Source organism: Coregonus clupeaformis, chromosome 25 (assembly GCF_020615455.1).
Source record: "Coregonus clupeaformis isolate EN_2021a chromosome 25, ASM2061545v1, whole genome shotgun sequence".
Lineage (NCBI taxonomy): Eukaryota > Metazoa > Chordata > Actinopteri > Salmoniformes > Salmonidae > Coregonus > Coregonus clupeaformis.
The window spans coordinates 22,254,339-22,275,869 of NC_059216.1; the positions used below are offsets into that span (position 1 = coordinate 22,254,339).

The following is a 21,531-nucleotide window of genomic DNA, read 5'->3' on the forward strand; positions in this document are numbered from 1 at the left end:
TCTTTACCTTGACACTTAGTCTGTGGGCAAGAAACTTTTTAATTCACTCTTCAGATTTTTCATTACTTAGCTCCTGTTATCAACTGCTAATATTAGCATTGATAAAAAACAATAGAAGTGAAGGTGGCGTCTTGGATGTGAAGGGGACATAGGTTTAAAAAAAATCAGGCATTATTGTCTTTCCTGGCCCAACTTTTATTTACATTTAGTCCTTTGGAACAACAATTACTATAAACATATAGATAAGGTATGCGAGTTGTTTAGATTAATGAAATGTGTTCACATGTGCTTCAAAGATCTCCACCCCCATTCCTGAGACCTGAGGCTGCAGAAGGACAGTGTTTCATTGGGGTTTCCTGCTGATTTAAACATTAGCCTTCCCCAAAGCTGCCTCCACACACCAATCTGGCCTAGCACCGGCTCCCCCTCACCACAGCGGTCTGGCCTAGCTCCGGCTCCCCCTCACCCCAGCAATCTGGCCTAGCACCGGCTCCCCCTCACCACAGCGGTCTGGCCTAGCTCCGGCTCCCCCTCACCCCAGCAATCTGGCCTAGCACCGGCTCCCCCTCACCACAGCGGTCTGGCCTAGCTCCGGCTCCCCCTCACCACAGCAATCTGGCCTAGCACCGGCTCCCCCTCACCACAGCAATCTGGCCTTGCACCGGCTCCCCCTCACCACAGCAATCTGGCCTAGCACCGGCTCCCCCTCACCACAGCAATCTGGCCTAGCACCGGCTCCCCCTCACCACAGCAATCTGGCCTAGCACCGGCTCAGCTCTGGCTCCCCATCTAAACATGTCATCGTGCTTATATAGAGTGGATGGGCCCTCCCCGATTTGAGATCAATCCAAGGGCACCGCTCCTCGCCTCTCCAGGCATTGCTTGATGGACTCACTCTCCCTGTCTCGGAGGCTGGTGTCACGGCCAATCAGTCAAAGTCACTGGCCTTTAATAGGACCCGGCTTTTAACTGAAGTCAGACGGTGTACTCATCCAGCCGCTATGACAGCTACGTCTTTGATAAACCCCCCCACCGAATGTTATTTTCATCATCGCATAATGACTACATTTAACCCTCAGTATACCTAGCCAGTATGCATATATTCCTCTCTTTTAAAACAGGTGGGCAAGTTCTAATGATGCTGGAATTGAGTGGGGTTTTGGAATTGATCATCTTCAGACTGTTGTAGCTGAAAGCATCCTGTCCGATATTCGCTTGCTATCACAAGCACATGTTCCTAACTTCCTCTTTTCTTCCTCCTGCAGATCGAGTGCATGGTGGCTTCAGAGGTTATGCAGAGACACAAGAAGCTACAGTTTGAGAGGGGTGAGTGGGAGAGGAACCGATCTGTGACAGCCTCACCACTCATAGCCTGGTGTGTGTGTGTGTGTGTGTGTGTGTGTGTGTGTGTGTGGCGTGCGCGTCTGTGCGTCTCGCTCGCGTCCGTGTGTCTACTCTGGTCACAGGAGCCCCACCTGGCTCCCTTGTCTCCACACCATTTCAAAGTGACCAAGAGGACAATGACAACCCTCTACCTTGTCGTGTGTACAGCCTTTGGCCGCTCTCTCTACAACATCTCTCATTCTTTACCTGGACTCTCACAGTCTCCAGTCCTGGCGGACTGTCACCTGCAGTACTGTCTCAATGTCACACAGGATTATCATCAGTGTCATTCCCAATATCAGAATGTTTGGCCTGTTGGCTGACCTATCGTGTCCTGGCTTCAATCCTGTCTCAATCCTAATCAAAGTTGAACACGACCCACAACCACAGAGAGGAAAGCCTTTTCGGGTGCATTCAAAGTGATGTTAATTGGATTGGTATGGCTACAGTGCATTCGGAAAGTATTCAGACCCCTTGACTTTTTCCACATTTTGTTACGTTACAGCCTTATTCTAAAATATATTAAATAAAACATTGTCCTCATCAATCTACACACAATACCCCATGATGACAAAGTGAAAACAGGTTCTTAGAAATTTTTGCAAATGTATTAAAAATAAAAAACATACCTTATTTACATAAGTATTCAGACCCTTTTCTATAAGACTGGAAATTGAGCTCCGGTGCATCCTGTTTCCATTGAGCATCCTTGATGTTTCTACAACTTTATTGGAGTCCACCTTTGGTACATTCATTTGATTGGACATGATTTGGAAAGGCACACACCTGTCTATATAATGTCCCACAGTTGTCAGAGCAAAAACCAAGCCATGAGGTCGAAGGAATTGTCCGTAGACCTCCGAGACGACAGGATTGTGTCGAAACACAGATCTGGGGAAGGGTACCAAAACATTTCTGCAGCAGTGAAGGTTCCCAAGAACACAGTGGCCTCCATCATTCTTAAATTGAATATGTTTGGAACCACCAAGACTCTTCCTAGAGCTGAAAGCCACTCCTCAGTTAAAGGCACATGACAGCCCCCTTGGAGTTTGCCAAAAGGCACCTAAAGACTCTCAGACCATGAGAAACAAGATTCTCTGGTCTGATGAAACCAAGATTGAACTTTTTTGCCTGAATGCCAAGCATCACATCTGGAGGAAACCTGGAACCATCCCTATGGTGAAGCATGGTGGTGGCAGCATCATGCTGTGGGGATGTTTCTCAGCGGCAGGGACTGGGAGACTAGTTAGGATTGAGGGAAAAAATGAACGGAGCAAAGTACAGAGAGATCCTTGATGAAAACCTGCTCCAGAGCACTCAGGACCTCAGACTGGGGTGAAGGTTCACCTTCCAACAGGACAACGACCCTAAGCACACAGCCAAGACAACGCAGGAGTGGCTTCGGGACAAGTCTCTGAATGTCCTTGAGTGGCCCAGCCATAGCCCGGACTTGAACCTGATCGAACATCTCTGGAGAGACCTGAAAATAGCTGTGCAGCAACGCTCCCCATCCAACCTGACAGAGCTTGTGAGGATCTGCAGAGAAGAATGGGAGAAACTCCCCAAATACAGGTGTGCCAAGCTTGTAGCGTCATACTCAAGAAGACTCGAGGCTGTAAAAACTGCCAAAGGTGCTTCAACAAAGTACTGAGTAAGGGGTCTAAATAATTCAGTTTTTTAGTTTTAATAATACATTTTCAAAAATCTCTAAAAACCTGTTTTTGCTTTGTCATTATGGGGTATTGTGTGTAGATTGAGGGGGGGGTGGGGACAATTTAATCCATTTTAGAATAAGGCTGTAATGTAACAAAATGTGGAAAAAGTCCAGGGGTTTGAATACTTTCCGAATGCAATGTATATCATGGCCTACAGTATGTCTGGCTGGGGAATATGTCTTTACATGTATGAATATTTTCTCTCAAAGCCTTTAATCTTTGGTCCCAGTGTTCTGTTATAAATTCATCTGTCATTTACACATCTCCATATGGCTTTCGGGGTCACCTTATTTTTTTGTTTGTTGTAAATATCTTTTTTTAAATTGCAGCTGCAGAGTTTTAAAACACTTTATTGTTGCTTTAAATCAGTGCACAAGCGAGCACTCTCTCGCAGTCTTTCTCTCTCTCCATCAATTACGTTCAAATTGCATCCAAAATAGATAATCCTGTTCAAGATTGATATATAGGCCTATATATAGATGTCCTAGACTACCTCTTTCAGGTAATACATTCAATGCAGTATTAGCCTTATATTTAGCTAATGAATGATGGGTTATGCTTAAAAAGCTTCTAACTTATAGCCTCTGTAGATCTTTCTATACCTTTCCAATGTCGTAAAAAGAAAAACCTCTTGTGCAATACACATGCACCTGTGCTCCGCTGGCCTCTCTCTGTAAAAAACGCTCATCTTGGAGTCCCATGCAGGAAAAGCTAGACTAGAATAGCATGCTGAACTTTTTTTTTTGCTCTTCGTATACCAATAGACTATTCGAAGAGGGACGCAAGCTCTTGTTTGCTGAATGTTAAATAGAGCAACCTATAGAACTCACGGGTAGTTTGAAAGAAGAGCGAACGCTCGATGACGGTAGGCTATAACAGTTTTTTTATTCAGACCATAAACATTCTCGAAGTGAAAGCCTTCATCTTATTCTAGTCCTATATTATTCAAGCATGTCATTAGAATGATGAAGATAAGGACAACAAAACGTATTTCATTTAACTGTTGAAAGCGAGGAAGGAAGCAACACTAGAGCGAGAAAGAGGTAGGCAGGCTAATAACATTAGGGGAAATATTATAAAAAATGAAAGTCAAATTCTCTAGCCTATACTTGTAACTTTGTAGGCCGCAGGTGCTGCACCAGAAACGCATGTTCTCTTCTGCTTTATAATGGTTTGAACGATGTGCGTAATTCCAGTCCATATAATACAGTATAATACAATACAGTACAGTAATACAGTTCACACTCAAAAGGATTAGCCTACTGGAGCTAGTTTCATTGATTTACCCAAGAGAGCATATAGCTAGCTACATCTATGTGCTTTTATGTTTTTCTGTCGTGCATAATGTGCAGTAGCCTATATATCATATAGCCTATGTATTGGATAACGGCACAATCATTTGGGATTTTTGGGGCTTGGGCTCATGAAATGTCTTTAATGTATGGCTATTTAATCAGGCTCAGGTTGCATCAGGCTTGAATTTCTTATCAAAGCTCTAATCAAATCCAGACATAGGCCTATTTATATGCTTTATAATGCTTTTGAATGACACTTCCGGTTTTGGCGGGAAATACTGGGTTACCCGGGTGAAAAGTTATTTATTCTCGGGATGGAACGTTTTTTTGTAAAATATCTGGAAAATATTCAACCCTAGTGTGCATGCATACACATACAAACACACACACACACACAATATGGTGACCGTGGCCACATTAGATCCCCATAAATGAGTAGAAATATTTAAGAAAAGCCAGGGAGATGAGTGGATAAAGGCAGTCAGCCATCTCATCAACTTTCCAGGCCAGCCAGGCAGAATAGCGTCTGAAACCGTTCCATATTTGACAGAGCCAAAGACTGCATGTGGAATTGCGTGCAAGCAAGGGGCTGTCACATTGGACACAAGCAGTGTGTGTTTTCGATTGGGACGGGATGGTCGGGTTTGTTTTGTAGCGACAGACCAAACTTTGAGCATCTACCAGTTTTGTTTAGTTTGGTAGAAGCAAATGTAATTTAAATAGAGAAAAATTGAAGGGTATTTAGCTGCCGTGTTATGAACCAACTGAAGTAGATTTGTGTCTGTGTGTGCGTATGTGAACTTACACATGATTGGGAGTTTGTGTTTACGTCAGTCACAATTGTGCTTGTGAGTGCGATTGTATGTGTACTTGTGCATAGGTCAGAGTGCAATGTAAGAAAAAAATTGACAAACCAAACCAATCTCACTGTACACACATACATGAAAGAAGACAACAATCAACAATAAAGTAGTAAAAAATACATAGCAAAAACAATCCAAATACTATAATCACATCATTAATATCTCTGTAATTTCTGCAAAAAGCCATTGCATTGAATGTGTGTGTTGCCACAATATTTTAATGTGCGTGTGTGACATGTAGAGACATAGGCACTACAATCACTTATGACCTCATGACCTAATGTCAACTCATGTCAGCATGCTTTGGCAGCAGTCACCATACCACTACCACACAAGTGGGCGGGGGTTACAGTACTGTCTGTTGGTGGTGACACCTGATTTTGTGCCACCACAGAGGTGCTTCTGGACCCGTGTCTGACGTGGTGCCCGTCGTCGTCGTGCCAGTCAGTGTGCCAGCTGAAGGAGACTGAGGTGGCGCTGCCCCAGCTGGTGCAGTGTGCCGTGTGCACCCTGGAGTTCTGCTCGGCCTGCAAGGCTAACTGGCACCCCGGGCAGGCCTGCCCACCACAGGAGAACAACCTGCCCATCACCGCCTTCCTACCTGGAGAGACCAGGTATGGAAGTGGACAGTCTCCTCTAGGGTTGGACGTTATACCGGGGTATTTGGAAAAAGCCACGGGATGATTTTTGAATAACGTCAATACTGTTTAAACTATTTCTTTGAAGTTTTTTAATAAATATGAGTATTTGTAGCTGCTTTTAAGTAAATACCTGCAGTCAACTTGTGCAATACGTTAGGAGATAAAGAAGATTGCATTCTTCATTTCACCCCTCACATTTTTATGAAGCTTACGGTAGTCCCCAACGACGAGAGACCAGGGCCTTGTGTCACTCACTGTTGTGCAGCACGCACCAGGTGATCTAATTACAGTATGGAATTCACAACTGTTTGCCAGCTAGAAATCTTAACTATTAAGTTAACTGTCTAAAATGTGATAAATGCTCTGCAGTTGTGCATTTGGTTTGCTAATTTAGTAGCTAGTTAGCTATCTAGCTAAGTGGTTAGCTGCTTCCAAAATCAAGCATTTGCTTGGTAACAGCAGAGAATCCCCTCCTTGATCAAGAGCCTTGCTGGTTAAAATTAGTTTTGTGCGTACAGCAAACTGTGAGTAGCGTTTTTTTGTTACTTGTATAGTTTAGGTCAGAAACTGTACAAAATGTTTGCAATGCGCTCGTTAGCATTTAGTTATCATTCTCTATGGGATTTGACATGTACTTGTTAGCAATGCTAACATTTGGATTACAGAGTATCAGTGATCCTTGTGTTCAGTGCCGGTATTACTGAATATCCCGGTATGGCACAAAGTCGGTATGACAATCTGGATAACGCCCAAGACTCTAACCAAGACTCTACTTTCCTCTTTCTCCTCTTTTTCCTCCTCTTTCTTCATCTCAATCACTTCCTCTCCTCCCCAACACATCCTTCCTACCCGTAGAGACCAGGTATAGAGCTGGAGTTTGTCCTCTTCCTCCTCCTCTGTCTTCACCATATTTAAGACACCCTCCAGCCATCTTTGAACTTTTACTGTTGAAAAGCGATATCCCAAGTATAAATACAGTCAAGTACACACACTAAAGGGTAAAAAACATAAGTTTTGAGCAAATTTTTTTTTGTGGGGGGTTGACAACTGAAATCTTCAAGGAGTAGGGCATTCGAGCCAGAGTTGGTCTGATGGGATGTCGTGATGTCATCGGCCTCCCCTGTTGCTTGAGGAGCAATAGAGAACAAAAGAGGAAAGCTCACCCCTCCACATGTGCCATGTCATGACATACCTGGACCACCTATTGAGATGTGCCTATTGTTTAGTAAATATGGGTGTTAAATGAGGTGAAAAAGAGACTGGAGTGCCACTTTAATCACTCTCTCCTTTCCATCACCTCAAACTAGTTGAATAGGGTTACACTCGTGACCACTGAATGACATTTCATCCCAAAAAGCAGCACTTGGGGCCTTATTCAATCAACCTGCGTAACTGGCTTTAATAAGTTGCTGGAAACATGGTTTTGTTGAGAGCATAAACATAAGTTTGACGGGAATACTGTTCTTGTTTTGGAAACCCTGGTGCCATTATCCCACACACACACACACACACACACACGTACACACATATTCATTGTTTCCTTCTCATGTTGATGATCTGCCCTCATCTGTCCTCTCTACTGAGGACACTGAGGGCACAGTCTGTCCTCTCTACTGAGGACACTGTGAGGGCACAGCCTCTGTCCTCTCTACTGAGGACACTGTGAGGGCACAGCCTCTGTCCTCTCTACTGAGGACACTGTGAGGGCACAGCCTCTGTCCTCTCTACTGAGGACACTGTGAGGGCACAGCCTCTGTCCTCTCTACTGAGGACACTGTGAGGGCACAGCCTCTGTCCTCTCTACTGAGGGCACAGCCTCTGTCCTCTCTACTGAGGACACAGCCTCTGTCCTCTCTACTGAGGACACAGCCTCTGTCCTCTCTACTGAGGACACTGTGACACAGCCTCTGTCCTCTCTACTGAGGGCACAGCCTCTGTCCTCTCTACTGAGGACACAGCCTCTGTCCTCTCTACTGAGGATGAGGGCACAGCCTCTGTCCTCTCTACTGAGGACACTGTGAGGGCACAGCCTCTGTCCTCTCTACTGAGGATACTGTGAGGACACAACCTCTGGTCCCTGTGGGAACCTGTATTTACCATCCAGTCAGCTCTCTGTTCCTGGATACCAGCCTAGTGACCGCTGTTGATGGCTCCAGGAAGCCTGCTGCTCTCATGCATAACCCTATGGCATGAATCATGTAGTAGTCTCTAGTCATCTAGTACATTCTAGTGGATATTTAATATGACTGAGTGTATTGGCTGGAGCAGATTGCCTGATGGTAGTGCTGGGACCCATGGTGTCAGTTAAGAGCTATGGATGCAAGTACTAAAGTCACAGAGGAAGTCGTACAGGGAGCCAGTAGATCAATTTATGACTGTAACTCATAGCCAATCTGAATTTGGACGAGTCATCTACTTAAAACTATAGGATGTGGTGGCCCAGTTTTAAAGCCATCTAAAAGTAGAGCGAAGGGGAGAGAGTGTTGTTGAGTTGTCCTCAGATGTCACAAAAGGCCCCAGTGGTTAAAGGGAATGTTCAGGATTTTACAATTTAAGTAGTCTATGGGCCAGGAGAAACTGTAATCCATGGTTCGGTTTTCTCTAAACAGCCACAACAAACTTTAGCTAAACATTTTCAAAATTCCATGGCCAAATCAACTCAAATCAGCGCCACATTTAGTTTGATGCTACTTAAAGTTTTTTTTTTTTTTTACATGCACACATGCCCCCATCACTTCCATTGATTGTTAGCTAGGGGTGGCTATAGTTAGCTGATGTTTGTATTGGCTGTTTAAATAAAAATAGAACCATGGGATTACAGTTTTTCCTGGCCCATAGACTACCTTCAGGTTGGGGAACCAACTAACATCCAGTTGTAAAATCCTGAACTTCCTCTTTGAAGCGGCAATCAGCAGTTGAAACAATAACAAAGCGTATCCCTGCCCCTGTTTCGGTAAAAAGCTGAGGGATGGGGCTGGAGAAATGTAACCACTCTTAAATTCATAGACAGAGCTATGGATGCAAGTACTGACCATCCATGATATCAAAATGGTAGTTTTAACCATGTTTTACAGTGTTTGTTTACATTTACATTGTATACAAACAGAGTAAAACAAGCTTATTTTGGTTTCTCATGGGGTATGTATGACAGCTGAACTAAGCTCATGAGGCATTTATAATTTATATTCTTCAAGAATCAATGGGTACATTTCATTTATCCATCCCAAAATGGATGTATCAGCTGCAGATTGCCCCTTTTAAACTCTCAGCCTCCTCTCTTACCCCCGCTGTCAAAACTGTATGGCTTTTACTGTCATGCTTCAGTTGTCTTAACAACGAGCTCTGGAGCACATTCTTCCTTATCCTCTCTCCCCTCGGAGAGTGTGGGAGGGAAATTAGCCTCCTAATTTGCATGGCCTCCTCTTACACTATTAGCCAGATCTGCACCCAGCTGACATATGAAGCAATTATCACAAAGGGCAAATGTTATCCTCAGTGGACCGATCCCATTTTGCACTGAGCTTGCTGCCTTTCGCTGATAATATTTGTTTTAGTTTCACTCCGTTGCCATTGCTCAGACAAAACAGACATCATTCAGGAGAAAGATGCTCTCTCCTCAATCCTCACACGATCCAGGTATTTTACCTTATGATCTTGAACCTGTATTCCATTACATTCAGGCCTCCATCCCTTTCCTTCCAGAGTAGAAGCTAGAATCCGAAAGTCCTGTTTTGTTGCAAAATGGCTGCCAGGGTATCAAATTAAGGAGGAAGTGAGAGGTGTGCCTTAATTCACTCTGGCCATATGGGATCAATAGCCGGAGAATTGGCTCAGGAAATGAATGGGCTTGTTCTGTGTCCAGCTCTCTGAGACTCTTGAGAGGACATCTGACAGCATCACCTGCTCTCCTCCTCTCTGGCCTGAAGAGTCAGCAGCATTCAAAATGGAGAGAAAATGCCTGCCTTTAAGGTGATGAGGGGAAAGAAAGGACTGAAAGGAGTAGGAAAAAGAAAGGCCAAGACGAGCACACTTTGGCTTTTTCATTTTATTTGCATTGCAAGTGTTTAGGGGAAAATGCTGTTTATTGCAAGCTTGGATCTATTGTACAGTTACAAAGGCTATAACAGCTCTGTGGCTTGATGCACTGTATGGGTGGAACATCTCTGGCTGCGTTCTGGGTCTCTGATGTTTGTTAGCATTATTCAGCAAAATGAACGTTGCGCTCTCTCTCTCTCTCTCTCTCACACTCACTGTGTCTCCTCAGCTCCTTCTACAAGAGTGACGATGACGACGGTCCCATCAAGCGCTGTCCCAAGTGTAAGATGTACATAGAGAGAGACGAGGGCTGTGCCCAGATGATGTGCAAGAACTGCAAACACGCCTTCTGCTGGTACTGCCTGGAGTCACTGGACGTGAGTAGAGAACCCTGTCTCCCTCACACACACGCCTTTCTGCTGGTACTTTCTAGAGTTCCTGGACGTGAGTACAACGTTGTCCCAATGTTTGCCCGAAACACCTCCGCACAAGTACTGCTACAACATGCTCACGTTCTTATAGAATAAACACACGTATCTTTGCGAATTATTTTTTTATTTAGCTTTACAGAGTATGTTGGACCTGACTGCAATACAGCAGTCTGATATTTGCATAGAATTCACTCGTTCTGGTGTTAGCAGTGATTCAATGTGTTACATGGGAGTAACAGCACTGCAGGAGGTGTGATAAGGCTGCAAATCAAATGTTATTTGTCACATGCGTCGAATACAACAGGTGTAGAGCTTACAGTGAAATGCTTACTTACAAGCCCTTAACCAACAATGCAGTTTTAAGAAAGAATACCACAAAAAATACAGTTGGCCAAAAAAACAGTTGGCCATTTGATTAGATGTTCAAGAGTCTTATGGCTTGGGGGTAGAAGCTGTTTAGAAGCCTCCTGGACCTAGACTTAGTGCGCCGGTACCGCTTGCCGTGCGATGGGAGAGAGAACAGTCTATGACTAGGGTGGCTGGAGTCTTTGACAATTTTTAGGGCCTTCCTCTGACACCGCCTGGTATAGAGGTCCCAGTGATGTACTGGGCCGTTAGCACTACCCTCTGTAGTGCCTTGCAGCCGGAGGCCGAGCAGTTGCCGTACCAGGCAGTGATGCAACCAGTCAGGATGCTCTCGATGGTGCAGCTGTAGAGCCTTTTGAGGATCTGAGGACCCATGCCAAATCTTTTCAGTCTCCTTAGGGGGAATAGGTTTTGTTGTGCCCTCTTCACAACTGTCTTGGTGTGCTTGGACCATGATAGTTTGTTGGTGATGTGGACACCAAGGAACTTGAAGCTCTCAACCTGCTCCACTACGGCCCTGTCGATGAGAATGGGGGGTACTCGGTCCTCTTCTTTTTCCTGTAGTCCACAATCATCTCCTTTGTCTTGATCACGTTGAGGGAGAGGTTGTTGTCCAGGCACCACACAGCCAGGTCTCTGACCTCCTCCCGATAGGCTGTCTCGTCATTGTTGGTGATCAGGCCTACCACTGTTGTGTCATCGGCAAACTTAATAATAATATGCCATTTAGCAGACGCTTTTATCCAAAGCGACTTACAGTCATGCGTGCATACATTTTTGTGTATGGGTGGTCCCGGGGATCGAACCCACTACCTTGGCGTTACAAGCGCCATGCTCTACCAGCTGAGCTACAGAGGACCACATTAATGATGGTGTTGGAGTCGTGCCTGGCCATGCAGTCATGAGTGAACAGGAAGTACAGGAGGGGACTGAGCACGCACCCCTGAGGGGCCCCCGTGTTGAGGATCAGCGTGGTGGATGTGTTGTTACCTACCCTTACCACCTGGGGGCGGTCCGTCAGGAAGTCCAGGATCCAGTTGCAGAGGGAGGTGTTTAGTCCCAGGGTCCTTAGCTTAGTGATGAGCTTTGAGGGGACTATGGTGTTGAACGCTGAGCTGTAGTCAATGAATAGCATTCTCACATAGGTGTTCCTTTTGTCCAGGTGTGAAAGGGCAGTGTGGAGCGCAATAGAGATTGCATTATCTGTGGATCTGTTGGGGCGGTATGCAAATTGGAGTGTGTCTAGGGTTTCTGGGATAATGGTGTTGATGTGAGCCATGACCAGCCTTTCAAAGCACTTCATGGCTACAGACGTGAGTGCTACGGCAGTCGTTTAGGAAGGTCACCTTAGTGTTCTTGGGCACAGGGACTATGGTGGTCTGCTTGAAACATGTTGGTATTACAGACTCAGACAGGGAGAGGTTGAAAATGTCAGTGAAGACACTTGCCAGTTGGTCAGCGCATGCTCGGAGTACACGTCCTGGTAATCCGTCTGGCCCTGCGGCCTTGTGAATGTTGACCTGTTTAAAGGTCTTAGTCACATCGGCTACGGAGTGCGTGATCACAGTCGTCCGGAACAGTTTATTTTATCTGTGCTTGTAGGAAGATAGGAGGCTTTACTGGCAGTGTCTTAAGTAAATCCTCATTACAGACCACAGGCGATTTATACTGCACTGGCCATTTTAAAAGCAATTTTCTCCCAGCAGCTGCCTCTGAGTACTAATGATAGATAATTATTCTCTCTCTCTCTCTCTGTGTGTTTTGTGTGTGTTTTGCGTATGTGCATGTGTCTCTGTGTGTGTGACACAGGATGACTTCCTCCTGATCCACTTTGACAAAGGACCCTGTCGAAACAAACTGGGTCACTCCAGGTCATCTGTCACCTGGCACAGAACACAGGTAAGTTAGTGTGTTAGCACACTCACTGTTCTCCTTTGGAACTTTCCTTCGCTCTCTCTTTCACACACTGGACTTCACGTGTTCATCATGAATACACATGGATGGTGCTCTGTAAAAACACTGGTCGGTAGAAGAGCACAGGTTGGTTCGTGTGTTGGCCCATTATTGTTGGTTAGAACATGTCTCTGGCATTACATTGCTATCTTCTACGTAATTTCCTTTCTATAATATGTGTACATTTGCTATTCACTGGGACATAGTAAAGCTTTTAGTTTGGCACAAATAGAGAGATAGTCAGTCGCAACATATACATTACATAGCACATGCTATACATTGGAAAATCAAAGTCCATATGTCCTTTAGAATTGTTATTTTAATATTGATTTAATGCAACAACAAAAAAAATGAATCATCTTACATCACCAACTCATTTTTCAGCTATAACTACAGTATCTTCAAGCACATATCTATTCATAGACGAGCACATTTCCTGTGTTTAATAGAGTATTGTGACTGCTAGCTTACACACTGACATCTGTTGCCCAGTGTGACAGGCTGAGTCATGAGCATGGTTACAGCTTGTGTACCTCCTGTACCCAGCCCATACAAACCTCACTGCTTCCTACCCAGCCCATACAAACCTCACTGCTTCCTACCCAGCCCATACAACGTCACTGCTTCCTACCCAGCCCATACAATCCTCACTGCTTCCTACCCAGCCCATACAAACCTCACTGCTTCCTACGCAGCCCATACAACCTCACCGCTTCCTACCCAGCCCATACAATCCTCACTTCTTCCTACACAGCCCATACAACCTCACTGCTTCCTACCCAGCCCATACAAACCTCACTGCTTCCTACCCAGCCCATACAATACTCACTGCTTCCTACCCAGCCCATACAATACTCACTGCTTCCTACCCAGCCCATGCAACCTCACTGCTTCCAAAGACCTTAAGAAACCTGTCGCTCTCTCTAACTCCTCATGAATACATAACACAGCCAGGGCCCTTATTCACAAAAGGAGTGCTGCTCTAGGATCAGGTCCCCCCCGTCCATGTAATCATATTCATTGTGATCTAAAAGGCAAAACTGATCATAGATCAGCACTCCTACTCTGAGACATTTTATGAATAAAGGCCCTGATCTGATAGGGCAAATCCAGCCTTTATGAAAGCTCAGCCGCTGTCTGACTTCAGATCAGTTCTGGGATTGTGTCCACTAGGGATGCCATAGGAGGAATGAAGGTCACCTCTCTGGGCTTACTGTTCTACTCTCTAGGCTTACTGTTCTACTCTCTGGGCTTACTGTTCTACTCTCTAGGCTTACTGTTCTACTCTCTGGGCTTACTGTTCTACTCTCTGGGCTTACTGTTCTACTCTCTAGGCTTACTGTTCTACTCTCTGGGCTTACTGTTCTACTCTCTGGGCTTACTGTTCTACTCTCTGGGCTTACTGTTCTACTCTCTGGGCTTACTGTTCTACTCTCTAGGCTTACTGTTCTACTCTCTAGGCTTACTGTTCTACTCTCTGGGCTTACTGTTCTACTCTCTGGGCTTACTGTTCTACTCTCTGGGCTTACTGTTCTACTCTCTGGGCTTACTGTTCTACTCTCTAGGCTTACTGTTCTACTCTCTGGGCTTACTGTTCTACTCTCTGGGCTTACTGTTCTATCTCTAGGCTTACTGTTCTACTCTCTGGGCTTACTGTTCTACTCTCTAGGCTTACTGTTCTACTCTCTAGGCTTACTGTTCTACTCTCTGGGCTTACTGTTCTACTCTCTGGGCTTACTGTTCTACTCTGGGCTTACTGTTCTACTCTCTGGGCTTACTGTTCTACTCTCTAGGCTTACTGTTCTACTCTCTGGGCTTACTGTTCTACTCTCTAGGCTTACTGTTCTACTCTCTAGGCTTACTGTTCTACTCTCTGGGCTTACTGTTCTACTCTCTAGGCTTACTGTTCTACTCTCTAGGCTTACTGTTCTACTCTCTAGGCTTACTGTTCTACTCTCTGGGCTTACTGTTCTACTCTCTAGGCTTACTGTTCTACTCTATGGGCTTACTGTTCTACTCTCTAGGCTTACTGTTCTACTCTCTGGGCTTACTGTTCTACTCTCTGGGCTTACTGTTCTACTCTCTAGGCTTACTGTTCTACTCTCTGGGCTTACTGTTCTACTCTCTGGGCTTACTGTTCTACTCTCTAGGCTTACTGTTCTACTCTCTGGGCTTACTGTTCTACTCTCTAGGCTTACTGTTCTACTCTCTGGGCTTACTGTTCTACTCTCTGGGCTTACTGTTCTACTCTCTGGGCTTACTGTTCTACTCTCTAGGCTTACTGTTCTACTCTCTAGGCTTACTGTTCTACTCTCTAGGCTTACTGTTCTACTCTCTGGGCTTACTGTTCTACTCTCTGGGCTTACTGTTCTACTCTCTGGGCTTACTGTTCTACTCTCTAGGCTTACTGTTCTACTCTCTGGGCTTACTGTTCTACTCTCTGGGCTTACTGTTCTACTCTCTAGGCTTACTGTTCTACTCTCTGGGCTTACTGTTCTACTCTCTGGGCTTACTGTTCTACTCTCTGGGCTTACTGTTCTACTCTCTGGGCTTACTGTTCTACTCTCTGGGCTTACTGTTCTACTCTCTAGGCTTACTGTTCTACTCTCTAGGCTTACTGTTCTACTCTATGGGCTTACTGTTCTACTCTCTGGGCTTACTGTTCTACTCTCTGGGCTTACTGTTCTACTCTCTGGGCTTACTGTTCTACTCTCTAGGCTTACTGTTCTACTCTCTGGGCTTACTGTTCTACTCTCTAGGCTTACTGTTCTACTCTCTGGGCTTACTGTTCTACTCTCTGGGCTTACTGTTCTACTCTCTGGGCTTACTGTTCTACTCTCTGGGCTTACTGTTCTACTCTCTGGGCTTACTGTTCTACTCTCTAGGCTTACTGTTCTATCTCTGGGCTTACTGTTCTACTCTCTGGGCTTACTGTTCTACTCTCTGGGCTTACTGTTCTACTCTATGGGCTTACTGTTCTACTCTATGGGCTTACTGTTCTACTCTCTGGGCTTACTGTTCTACTCTCTGGGCTTACTGTTCTACTCTCTAGGCTTACTGTTCTACTCTCTGGGCTTACTGTTCTACTCTCTAGGCTTACTGTTCTACTCTCTGGGCTTACTGTTCTACTCTCTGGGCTTACTGTTCTACTCTCTGGGCTTACTGTTCTACTCTCTGGGCTTACTGTTCTACTCTCTGGGCTTACTGTTCTACTCTCTAGGCTTACTGTTCTACTCTATGGGCTTACTGTTCTACTCTATGGGCTTACTGTTCTACTCTATGGGCTTACTGTTCTACTCTCTAGGCTTACTGTTCTACTCTCTAGGCTTACTGTTCTACTCTCTAGGCTTACTGTTCTACTCTCTAGGCTTACTGTTCTACTCTCTGGGCTTACTGTTCTACTCTCTCTGGGCTTACTGTTCTACTCTCTGGGCTTACTGTTCTACTCTCTGGGCTTACTGTTCTACTCTCTGGGCTTACTGTTCTACTCTCTGGGCTTACTGTTCTACTCTCTGGGCTTACTGTTCTACTCTCTGGGCTTACTGTTCTACTCTCTGGGCTTACTGTTCTACTCTCTGGGCTTACTGTTCTACTCTCTGGGCTTACTGTTCTACTCTCTGGGCTTACTGTTCTACTCTCTGGGCTTACTGTTCTACTCTCTAGGCTTACTGTTCTCAGACCAGACATGGTCTATTCTATACAATAGCGTTGTCAGGGTTTGTTGATATGAGCAAACAGGATATCATGTTAATACATGTATGCCGGCACCACTAAATGTTCATGTGGTGCTCGTCTGGGGAATAATGTAAATATGAATATCTCCACAAGAGGGAAGAGAACTGAAACGCCCAAGAGTGGATCGCAACTATGATATGTATCCATGCATATGGTGCTCTTTAATTAAAAGGTCTTTGTCAAAGGGTATTACGTTAAACCATCTAGCTGACTGTCAAAATGGTCAATTTGCAGTTATTTTTTGATGATAACTATATCTCGCTCTCTGCCATCTTGTCCTTCACAGACATGCCCTGGGGTGATCCCAAAAATGAATCTCTGACTCCTGCTCTGAAACTGGCAGAATTGCGTTATGTTATTCTAAGAAGGAGATCTTGCCTGTAAATGCATGTTTTGAATGCCATTTTGTAGCTGAGGAGATGTTGGGCTGGAATCAGATGCCACCATGTGGTGAGATAGGTGACTGAAAAGAAGAGGATACCCAGCAAACACAGAGGTTCAATAAGGCCAAACGAGAAAATGTTTTGAGAAGGAAAGTGAAAATGGCTTGGAGTCTAATTATCCTGTTAAGGGATTTCGCAGATGCTAGTCCTCTTTTCAAAGTATTTTCTCTATAGTGCTACATGTGTTGTCCTTTTGATATTTTTTCTATGTATCTAAACAAACAGTGTCTTATTTGCTGGCGCCTCTGTCTTGTTGCATTCTCTCACCCTCTTACTTTCTCTCTTCTCCCCTCCCCCTCTCTCCTCTCCCTCCCTCTCCCCCTCCCTGCTCTCCCCTCTCACTCTCTCTCCTCTCCCTTCCTCTCTCGATCTCCTCTCTCTCTCCAGGTGGTGGGGATCTTTGCTGGCTTTGGCCTGCTCCTGCTGGTGGCCTCTCCCTTCCTCCTCCTGGCCACACCATTCATCCTCTGCTGCAAGTGCAAGTGCAGCAAAGGAGATGACGACCCCTTTCCCACCTAAACCCCACCTCACCCCACCAAGCAGGCGGGTGAATAGTCCCCCCCCCCCTCCCCTGCCATGGGCCATTTTTCCTTTTTGTTCCTTTTTCTGTTTCCTCCCTCCAACCTTGGAGCGCTGCTTCATTTAACGGGACTGGGGCCTAGCTGTGCTGTCTCGCCCAGCCGCGTCCCGATCCATCTCACTCCACAGTGCCATGGTGGGAGAGGAGGAGGAGGAGGAGGAGGAGGAGACCCTGTGCCCCCTGGCCTGGTGGAAGAGATCAAAGGTCACAGAGGTCAGACTTTGAGGAGGACAATGATGCCCCTCTCTGTATGGGTTTGGGGGCTTGTGTACGTATACTGTTACAGGGCCACTCTGAGGCGTTGAGCTGTGCTTCAGGCAGTACAAGACAAGAGGAGGATGTTTTATCAAGACAAGAGGGTGTTTTATCAAGACAAGAGGAGGGTGTTTTATCAAGACAAGGGATAAACACATTAGGATGTCTTGATCAGGTTTGGGGTCAATTCGAATTGAAGGCAGTCAATTCAGGAAGTAAACTAAAATTACAATTCAATAATTGAAAAAATTGCATTTATTTTAATGACTTCTCAATAAACTGAAAAGTAGAAACTATTTATTTCAAACGTTTTTACATTTCAGAATTAGAAATTCAAATCACTTCCATGAATTTACTGCCTTCAATTTGAATTGAGCCTAACCCTGTTCTAGATCCCCTCGTCGGGACATTTTCACGCAGAAGCCGCTAAAATCAGAGGACCTTTCACTTGAACTCACTTTAATCGAGTTTCTGTTTTTGTTCATTTGTGGAACACAAAGCTTTCAACCCCCCTGCTCGCTCTCTGTGTAGCTCTCAACATACAGGAAGTAGCACTGGAGTTACATGATGACACACCTTTTGTGTTCACTCTGTTTGCACATGAGACTCCGTTTGTCACTTTAAGGACCGGGGCGGGAGTTGGGAGGTTTTCTCTCTCTCACTCCCCTGTTCAGCACGTTCTCTTGGTGATGTCAATGTTTTTGTAATATTTTGCTCTGTTCCAACTATCAGCAAGAAGGTATTCCTTTTACGAATTCTTATATGTGTCTGCAGGTATTTGTGAGGGTGTCCCATTAAGATAATCATGGCCCTGTGTTCACACGGTCTCAGAGTAGGACTGCTGATCTAGGCAAGACTAAACTGATCCTAGATTAGCACTCTTACTCTGAAACACTTTGTGAATACAGGCCCTGAACCTTAGTGTCCCCATCCACACAGATGTGAACAAACCATTTGGAACTGGTTCCGGCTTCTGTTGTCGAATGGAATACCTGAATATAGATGTCATGCCATTCATTCCGAGTTCCTCTAATCCCAGATAAGCATATTGCTTAGCCAAATAGAAACAAATGGCCTTAAATAAATTAGAAAAGTAGCCAAAAAGCCACCTTAGTAGTCTGAAGAATATGGCTTTTGTCCAATTCCGTCCTTATGAAAGCACACTTAAATTATGAATTTGTGTAATGCATCACAATCAGTCATTAAAACCTGTTTATTGTCAGGTAGAACATAAGAGATGAATTCATGTCTCTCTGATACAAAGATGTCTCTTCATATCATCCATATCACATTGATGTTGGTCATATATATCCAACTACTGTAATGAACAATAATCCTATACAAATGTTTTTTGTTGTGTGAACCAGTGGAAAACTTGCATATGTTAGTGGTATGGTTGTCAATGTTTTCATTAGGAGAAAGTCGATCTCTCTCTACATGCAGCTAACCTTTGCAAGGATATCAAAACGTCACTAGACTGTTTTGGACACATCCGAAAGCTGCTCTACACATCACTGTATCTATGCAAGTTTGTACGTTTCCAATCTTACTAGGTCTTGCTAATAGTGTGGTCATAGCAAGTGGTTCAGTATGTTATACCAGATTCCCTGTGCCATCATCTCATCATACGGTAGTGTTTTACAAAAGGGTGGTTGACTTACATCAGATGTATCATGGATTTGATTTGACCTATCTGGGAAGTCCTACATGATTGAATCACCATCCTTTGTCCTTATGTAGTTCCATCAGACCGTGTGGTGAGGATGCATGTAGCTACACCATTTCTCGCTCTGAAACACATTTAAAGGGGCAATCTGCTACATCAAGTTTTTGACTTTTAAATTCATTATAGCCATTGATTCATGAAGAATATAACTGTCTCATGAGCTTAGTGCAACTGTATAACCCCATTAGAAACCAAACTATAAGCTTGTTTTACGCCTTTGTTTATAAACAATAATTGTATAGCCTCAAAATGGTTAACTATAGTTTTGATATCATGGATGGTCAGTCCTTGCATCCATAGCTGTTTTATGAATTTAAGATTGGTTACATTTCTCCTTCTGCTGTTTACCGAAACGGTGGCGAGGTGCCCACTTTTTTTATTGTTTGAACTGCAGATTGCCCCTAAACTCGAGGAGTCATTATCATTTCAACCATCACTTAGCTACTTTGGAACACATACAGAATACTGAGATACTCTTCCCAGAAGTTCCTGATTTTAATGTTGCTCTTCCATATTGGTCTCCATGTAGCATTCAAATAGGGGGTATGGCAGTTACTGGAACTAGCATTAGCTATCACCTTACCTCATGGTAGCCATTTACTTTAAAAACACAAAGAGAATGTTCGCCTAAATGTTTGAGTACCTCGTCTGTAGCCTCATTTTCTTCTAACCCTTAATGCATCAAAGCCTGTAATTCCAAAACTTTTCACTTGATCTTATTGAACCTTCTTTTCTGGCAGTAAGTAATATTAAGGTCTCAACTGAACATGTGGATCACTGAGCTGACCATGACTTTGTATGACTATCTTGCCAAGCAAGTCTCTCCTGGGTGGCAATGGCGAAATTGAATGGTGTAGAGTAAGTGAATAGCATGAAGCGTCTATATGGTGTGGATGTTAATGTTGGAGGTTGAGCTTTCTTCGAATACTCTACAGTATGACGGTGTACTATTGTTTTGGTTTTCAAGATGTAGTATGTTCATTAAATACTGTAGTTCTTTCTGGAAAGGTTGAGTTATTGAAGGGGTTCGGAGATTGTAATCAGAAAAAATGTAGCCTCTATTTCCAGGCTTCCTCACAACTCGGAGACTTGGAAGGATGGCATTGTGGGACAATAGGAAATGTAACAGAGAACTGGAAACAAGTTATTATCCATTTGGTTTAGTGGGATGTTGAGCTGGGAAGAAATCTTGAATATTTGTCCTCTGACTCAACTGATTAGGTTGTTGGCTTTTCATATGGTTACACAGTATCTACCAATCAAACTACAAGGACTCGTACGGTCATTGGTGTCATCTGGTTTCATTCAGCATTATGCAGCAAAGGGCCAAAAATCGTACATTAAACGCCATTCACCTTGAGGTGAGGCCATGCATGTTGCACAATTATTTTCCAAGGCTTGAAACTTATTTTGCTTTGTTGACATTTCTATTGTAGTAAATTTAGGTTATGTAAAAAATTACGTTGCTCTTGGTTTTAAAATTGCATGTTGTACTCTACCGTTTCTATGTGTTTTAAGAAGACAAACTATGCCTCTTCATTTTAGGGACTGAAACAAGTCCTTAAATTCTGGACGTTTTTGGTCATGACATACTCTTTATCCTCGCTTTTGAAGTTTGCCTTTCACATTTAAGATACCTTTGTGTTATACTCGTTCTGTTGGCTTTGATGCAGTTAGTCATAAATGAATGACTTGTATTTGTGTTAACTGTGGAAGGGAAGAATTCAAATGTTCAACTTTTCAAAAGATGTAACCTTTTAATTTGGCATGTGGACAGCCTTGGATAAACCTTCTCCTTTGTATCTACTCTTTCACCAACACTGTGACATGGAATAAATTTGGTTGGTTGTTTTTTGTGACTCACATCTCCTCTGGACATAAAAACTAGTAGTCTCCCCCTCCTTCCCCTCTCTCTCCCCCTCCTTCCCCTCTCTCTCCCCCTCCTTCCCTCTCTCTCCCCCCTCCTTCCCCTCTCTCTCCCCCTCCTTCCCCCTCTCTCTCCCCCTCCTTCCCCCTCTCTCTCCCCCTCCTTCCCCCTCTCTCTCCCCCTCTCTCTCCCCCTCCTTCCCCCTCTCTCGCCCCCTCCTCCCCCTCTCTCGCCCCCTCCTTC

At 44.4% G+C, this 21,531-nt stretch overlaps 1 protein-coding gene across 1 annotated transcript in view; it reads left to right on the forward strand.

Annotated features, from left to right (window-relative positions):
- The window catches only part of LOC121539405 (probable E3 ubiquitin-protein ligase RNF144A-A), a 68,382-nt gene extending 47,109 nt beyond the window's left edge, over window positions 1-21,273 (forward strand). The window contains exons 4-8 of the mRNA XM_041847885.2: window positions 1,266-1,326; window positions 5,651-5,870; window positions 10,162-10,309; window positions 12,539-12,628; window positions 17,248-21,273. Coding sequence (XP_041703819.1) covers window positions 1,266-1,326; window positions 5,651-5,870; window positions 10,162-10,309; window positions 12,539-12,628; window positions 17,248-17,379 — 651 coding nt within the window. The 3' untranslated portion in view covers window positions 17,380-21,273. The remainder of the gene's footprint in view (window positions 1-1,265; window positions 1,327-5,650; window positions 5,871-10,161; window positions 10,310-12,538; window positions 12,629-17,247) is intronic.
- Window positions 21,274-21,531: the final 258 nt, after the last annotated feature.